The sequence below is a fragment of the Cyprinodon variegatus genome, unplaced genomic scaffold (genome assembly GCF_000732505.1).
Source record: "Cyprinodon variegatus isolate N-32 unplaced genomic scaffold, C_variegatus-1.0 Scaffold18, whole genome shotgun sequence".
NCBI lineage: Eukaryota > Metazoa > Chordata > Actinopteri > Cyprinodontiformes > Cyprinodontidae > Cyprinodon > Cyprinodon variegatus.
Genome location: NW_015150471.1, coordinates 1,005,643 through 1,012,535, shown reverse-complemented (window position 1 = coordinate 1,012,535; position 6,893 = coordinate 1,005,643). Strand labels below are relative to the sequence as shown.

At 35.1% G+C, this 6,893-nt stretch overlaps 1 protein-coding gene and 1 non-coding gene across 2 annotated transcripts in view; one reads left to right on the top strand and one right to left on the bottom strand.

The window, feature by feature from the left end:
* Positions 1 to 2,939: 2,939 nt before the first annotated feature.
* On the bottom strand, positions 2,940 to 3,011 carry trnac-gca. Its single transcript has one exon. It is a non-coding gene; the product is annotated as a tRNA-Cys (tRNA).
* Positions 3,012 to 3,920: 909 nt separating this feature from the next.
* The window catches only part of LOC107092784 (LIM and SH3 domain protein 1-like), a 15,739-nt gene continuing 12,766 nt past the window's right edge, over positions 3,921 to 6,893 (top strand). The window contains exons 1-3 of the mRNA XM_015387440.1: positions 3,921 to 4,040; positions 5,085 to 5,179; positions 6,135 to 6,219. Coding sequence (XP_015242926.1) covers positions 3,972 to 4,040; positions 5,085 to 5,179; positions 6,135 to 6,219 — 249 coding nt within the window. The 5' untranslated portion in view covers positions 3,921 to 3,971. The remainder of the gene's footprint in view (positions 4,041 to 5,084; positions 5,180 to 6,134; positions 6,220 to 6,893) is intronic.

The window sequence follows — 6,893 nt, the reverse complement described above, 5'->3', positions numbered from 1 at the left end:
GCAATGTCCAGACTGGGAGATAAGTTTGGGAATGCTCCCATTTCTTATGCACACATTGAATACTGAATGCAATCCAAACTCCAGGGTGGCGGTCTATGGAAGCATGCAAAGGAAATGGTCTTATTGGTCAATATGTTGACATAATGAAGCTAATGAGTATATAAGGGAGAGCAGTAAAAGAACCATGTGACCTCCCCCACACACTTCCCACACTGCCCTTACCTTGACATATGTAGATTTCACCGACAGTGCCACCAGTGTTCGAGCAAGAATATAGGTGAGAGAGACAATTCACATACAAACCCAATACCACCACCAAACCCAACCAATGTATTGAAACTAAATAAAATAGACCCAAACTACAAATGGCTCCTATAATAGGTGTAAGTCACAATTTAGGGCAAAATTTGCTGTTTGGAGGAGGTCTGCCCTCTTTGCATCTTTTCTAGTTGAACACAGGGGAGGATGTAGGATATTAGGAGGCCAGGGGCTTAGCCCTAAGGGTGAAGATGATGGTGTAGACTTTCTGATAAATCCCATTCTAATGTAAAATATGACAGATTACTGGATTAAAGAAAATTTCTAGTATACTACATGCTATCACAAATAAGAATTCCCCTCCATAACACAGGAAGATATTAATATACCTGCAAGTCTTTAACTGTATTTATTCCTCTCTTCATCAACAACAAACCTTGGAATTTTGGTAGCATTTGTTCCTTATTTGCCAGAGTTACGATTGGGGAACCATAAATACAAAAATATATAATATATAAATATATAAAAATATATAATTTCCCTCTCATAACTCTGGCAAATAATGATCAAATGTCACCAAAATCTATTTTTTCATACAACACCGGCACAAAGAATGTCTCAAAATCGGTACGGGCTTCACATACCTGGGATCAGTCTGTTTAGCAACAGCTAGTGGTGACCACTTGCTTTTTGCACGCTAATGCTACAAGCTGCTTTCATGCACATGCTGCAGCTATCTGGTGAATTCCAGTACTGCACATTTTACTCAGATCAGCTCTGAAGTGAGATCCGGGGCTCTTGGGGAAACATCCGGGGCTGTAGCCCAAGTAGCCGCCCCCTAGATCCGCCGCTGGTTTAACATATCATTTTTGCACTCTACAGCACTTTGTTCGCTGAACAGGGGCGTTTCCTGGACCTGGGAACATGGGGGCTGAGCCCACACCCTAGTAGGGGGAACTACGGGAATTTAACTAGGAAAAGAGTCTCTATTTAAGCATTCTTGCATTCTGGCACCATATCGCACCAAAATACGGGCATATGAACAGTCCACCATATATAAAGAACTACAGACATCTTGATTTAATCAGTATAAAACCAACAGATTGCAAAAAAAACGTTATTCACTCTTGGATGAAACAAAAGGCAGAAGTGAAAGCTGTTTTAAATTTATGCTGGTATATAAAAAAAAATATCCTGCACCCATCTTTAAATATAAACCAATATAGTCTAAATATGCAGTAAGAGCTAAAAAAAAAAAATGCCTTTTATCTCGGTCTTTATAAACAAATTCATAGTAAGAATATTACATTAATTTTGGATATATTATTAAGATTTATTTAGTAAAAATGTAAACATTTAATGCCCACTATCCTGAGGTAGAAGAAATAAAATCCTCAAATTTAGACAAAATATGCTGCAGATGCTGTTTTTTTGGCCACACGAAAGCTGTCTCACTACGATCAGATGGGTAACTGCGCTGAAGTTAGTGTCTCAAAACAAATACTTACATTTCTAAACATACAAAATTAAAATCACTTATTTGTTTACGTGTTCCATGGTGGCTCTTTCTGCCTACTACTGGCCACAACAACAGAAGTATTAGACTATTATTTTTCTTCTTTCTGTAGTATGTCAGCTTTCTTCTGTGACAACTCAGTGTCATCGCTAGTTGGAAATATAATTTAATATTTTATTGCGGCTAATTTCTTATCTGATTTGATTATTTCAGACAATTTTGCAGTCAGACAGTTTGACATACAAAAATAAATGAATCAACCAGGAAACCACAACATCAATCAAACCAAACACAAATTTCCAAACTATCTAAATTCACCTATTCCTCAAGTAAAAATGATTCTCGACTTGATGAGAATCGTTCAGGATGAGAGTCGGGAACGTCCAAGTGAGGGGATGCCACTGTCACTAAATAAAATTAGATTGGACTGGATTTGGACATAATTTCTTAAATAACCAGAGTTATCCATCACTGTCTCACTCAGGCAACCTGAACAGCGCAGTTTGCATCCCTCAGTCAGAACACTGCTAATTTTACCTCCTCTCCCTTACTTTAGGTGGGGTCAACAATAGAAGACTGTCATGGAACACTAGACAACAGGCACAAACCCAACAACTAGACAGTCTAATTATTGAGTTTGCAGTATTTTTTTTGTATTTGCAGTGCACTCACACTCCTTGGCTGCAGTACAAAACAAATCCACTTTAGCCTAATTGTAATGATTAGCATCCCTAGCCCTGCCTTATGAGTTCTAGGAGAAGGATGAGAGAAAAGAAAACGTTCATAATGTGCTAAAGCAAACATAATGCATATTAAATTCAACATTGAAAAGATGTTGAATTTGAATTAGGTATATATTAAAGAAAGTTTTTTCATTTTTTTGTAAGGAGATAAAATCCTTATTTTGTGTTACGATGTGCAAAATCTGAAGGAGAATGTCATAGTTTGATAGAAGGATATGAAAGGGGACTTTATGAAAAGGACATTAAAAGTTACATTTACCTTAACAGTTAATGACACATTTCCATACAGGCTTCTGACTGGACAGCGAAGGGAATTAAAGCAATTTCGGTTAAGGAGTTTTCCATTTTTTTTATCTACGACAACAGCAATCCCCAAAAATGATTATACAAGAAACTTAAAAAAAAAAAAAAAATTTAAAAAAAGGGGGCACCCGGATTTGAACCGGGGACCTCTTGATCTGCAGTCAAATGCTCTACCACTGAGCTATACCCCCGTGGTGAAAAACCGTGAGACCGGTGTCTTTATAAATCAGTATAGATTGAGTCTAGGCGTTTTTGCTTATTAGCTTTATTAGACGTGGTACTACGGCTCTCCGACTTGCATTTATTTCTTCCGTTTATAGGTCTTTACCTCATTTTATGCGCACCGTCGCCACGTCGGCGCGTCCACCATGTTACGAGTGGCTATGTCGCGTAAACATTGTAAAGTAGCTCAAGACAATGCTATTCTTCACGTCCCTGCTGATTTTGATTATCTTAAATGTAGACTAGTAATACCAAGTATGCTTTTATAGCAATAATAAGAAAGCCGAAAAAGATGAGTATCTTTATTCTTTTTCAGATTTGGTTACAATGACCAAACACTGTTTAGCTTCGTCTGTTTTCTTTAATTAGCCTGAACCGGGCATTTATCTGTTATCTTCCATTTCTTAAATTCACATCCTCCAACCAAATAGACACCATAGATATCATAGACACAACCAACGGCCACTCACAACATGACGCTAAAGTAACGTATGACGTTGAATAAAAAACCGTTTACGGGTGAGACTGTTATGCCTCATCTTTTCCGGCAGAGGGCGCCATTTAAACATTATATCAACCAATAAAATACCAATATTGCAACATATAACCGGTTATTTAGTCCACCTGCCGTTATCCTATTTACAATGTTACGTTTTAATATGTTTGTTTCCGCATAGAGTCTGTATATACGAACAGCTTAATAATAATTGTAATTTATAACTATCATTGCAATATTAAAAAGTTCCTTTAAGGAAAGGCCGAACAGACTTGACTCCTCCTACCTTTATTACACTATATTAACAGAAATGCCTGCAGACAAAACGCAGGAGCAGTAAGGGATTTTTTTTTATTTTAAATTTTTGCTTTCAATCAAAGGTTTTTTTTAAGGTTTATTTTTTTTGGGAAGTGTAAAGATACGCTGATCTGACATGAATCCGCCGTGTGGGAGATGTAATAAACAGGTTTATCCAACAGAAAAAATAAACTGCCTGGATAAGGTAAGATCATGAAAGTCAAACTTCATTTTCTGATCTTTTGTAATGATCACAGCAATTTTTGTGGGATGATTTTTGTTTATATTCTGTCCCTGTAGGGATCATTATTTTTTCTGCTGTTAGAAGTTTTTCTTGTAAATATAAAAATGTATCCAATACCCATGGAAAATGTTCCCTGAGTCGCAAAAATGTGATCAAGTGCAACACTTAATGTGATAAATAATGGTAGATATGCAACAAATGAAAATAAATTACAAAAAATAGCTGCAAAATCACTCAAGAGTAACTTCTGTTTGATGATAAAATACAATTCAATATTTATGAATAAAGTGGTCAGACAGACGCAAATCTTAAATTATGGGAAAGTTGTGCCATTTTAAAGGCTAAAACCAATATTCTAAAACACACACACACACACACACACACACACACATATATATATATATATATATATATATGTTTTTTATATACATATATATTTTTATTTTTTTTGCAATACAAAAATGATTATGCAGATTAAACACTTTTTCAACCTAATACATTTTAAACCAATACTTACACTATTGTTATTTTATATATGAAGAAAAAGGCAAACCTTTGACTGGGATAATGCTGTTTACAAGTTACCTCAATATGGTACAGCAGGTTCAGCAGATAGAAAATTTAATTTAAGAAATGAAGCTTGTGTAAAAAAAAAAAAAAAAGTGCCTTTAGCACAAAGTGCATGTTTGCATTTTTACTTTATTTTTTCAGAGCAAAGCATCAGTTCTTCCGCCATTAAATCGTATAAAGTTTTTTAAAAGCCCTTAAAAAGCACTAAAGTAAAATAAATTCTATCGCAGTTAAAAGCAGATGATAATATAAAAAAAAAACAAGATTATAGCAACAGGTTTGGTTATTGAAATGTAATTAATAACTCCAATGAAAGCTACTATAAATCAATGTTTTTAAATTAAGTCTAATAATGAATGTGTTGTTTTTCAAGAGTTGTGCAAAACTTTTTCTTTGATCTGTTTACATGTTTTTTTTTTTTTTTTTTTTTTCTAGTATTGGCACAAAGGTTGTTTCAGCTGCGAGGTATGCAAGATGGCTCTGAGTATGAACAACTACAAAGGCTTTGAGAAGAAACCCTACTGCAGTATGTGAGTGAATCCGTGAACACTGAAACCCAAAGATCTACAATTTAGTCAAGTTATTTCAATAATTCTGCAATAATTAGAAAATGGAACATTGCAGAGTTAAAACCTTGAGATAATATGTTCCATATAAGAATATAGTGGTGTTAGGGTTACAGAGGGAAAAAAAGCTGTTTGAACACAAACAAGGTTATTTACAAAGAGCTGCTGAAAATATGTCATCTAGACAACATTAACTGAGGGTTGATGCGTCTTTTAGACCGTGTCTTGGTATTTTAATGGATTAGTCTGTTTGCTTACATGCTAAGCTAAACTGAACTTTGGTGCACACACTTTCCATGAGGACCTTATAGCTCATAGACCCTATAGGAAGTCTCAACATGAAAGTGGTTGTTTGCTGATGCTGAAAATCACTCACACTTAATGGCTCTTGGTTCTTGTTATTTTTATTGGATGTTTATGATTTTTCATCCTGTATTCAGAACCACAGTATTTCCAGGAAGAACAAAATTAGGCTGCAGGGAGGATAACCAGGACTGACCTTCCTTCCATCCATGACTTGTATGGACTGAAGGTCAGGAAATGGGAGCTAAAATCTCTGCAAGCCTCACATATCCTTGGCATAAGATGTTAAGACTTTTGCCTTTAGATTGTAGCTACAGAGCTCTATTTATATATAAAAAAAAAAGCCTCCAAAAGGACAGTTTCTGTCCTTTCTGTATATCAGCGTGTCTGTCTGATAAACACTTAACAGAATAGTGCATATATACACTAATATAACAACATTCTATTTGTGCAAAAAGGTAAATATTTAGCTTATTCTTTCTTCATTAAAAGCAAAATGAAACCCAAATAAAATTCCTTGTTTCTATCGGCGAATAAATAAAGCAGATCTTGGTTTATTTAGATCCAGATATGCTTTTTATTTATTCTCTGTATTTAATTTTTTTATCTTTTTCAGGCATTACCCCAAAACCTCCTTCACCATTGTGACCGACACCCCTGAGAACCTACGTCTGAAACAGCAGACTCTGCTTAATAGTCAGGTGAGATCAGGCCTCATATTCTACTTTATCATAGAGATCGCAGAAAGCCGATCGCCTGACAGATGAAGCAGTTGAACAGTTTAGCTCTGCGTTCTCTGTTAATTAATTTAAAAAGTAAAAATAGGAGCTGCAACCTATTTTTTTACTGGGAATAAATCCCAGAGATTCAGTAATGTATAAAGATAATTTTTGTGTCCTAACTGCTTTTAACGTCAACAGGTTTCCTTACAAACTCTGCTTTTAGTTGATTAACTGCTCTTTATATGTCGGCAGCTCAAACCAGCTGTATTTTCTTTGTTTTTAACTCTGAATTTATGCAGAGCCTGCCAGTTAATTAATGTGAGCCCAACGATAAGCCTTCTTAGTGACACGAATTCAAAAAAGATGTTCAAATACACAATGTTTATGGAGTGAATTTTGTTCCATTATTGTTGCAAGCAAACAAGAGGTTTTAAAAAAAATTGAAAAAATGGAAATCTGAAATAAATGCAATACAGCAATAAATCTTTAAAAAATTATAACAAAAAAATAGTGCATGGGAGTAAATTTGCTGTTTTTCTCTTCCTCAGATCAAGATTTATGAATCTCTTTTTTTCAAATCGCATTTAAAGTCATAGGGAAGCAGCCGTTCCATCCGTTGCATTTCCGAATTCTTCCGAGTGGTGCACGACTTT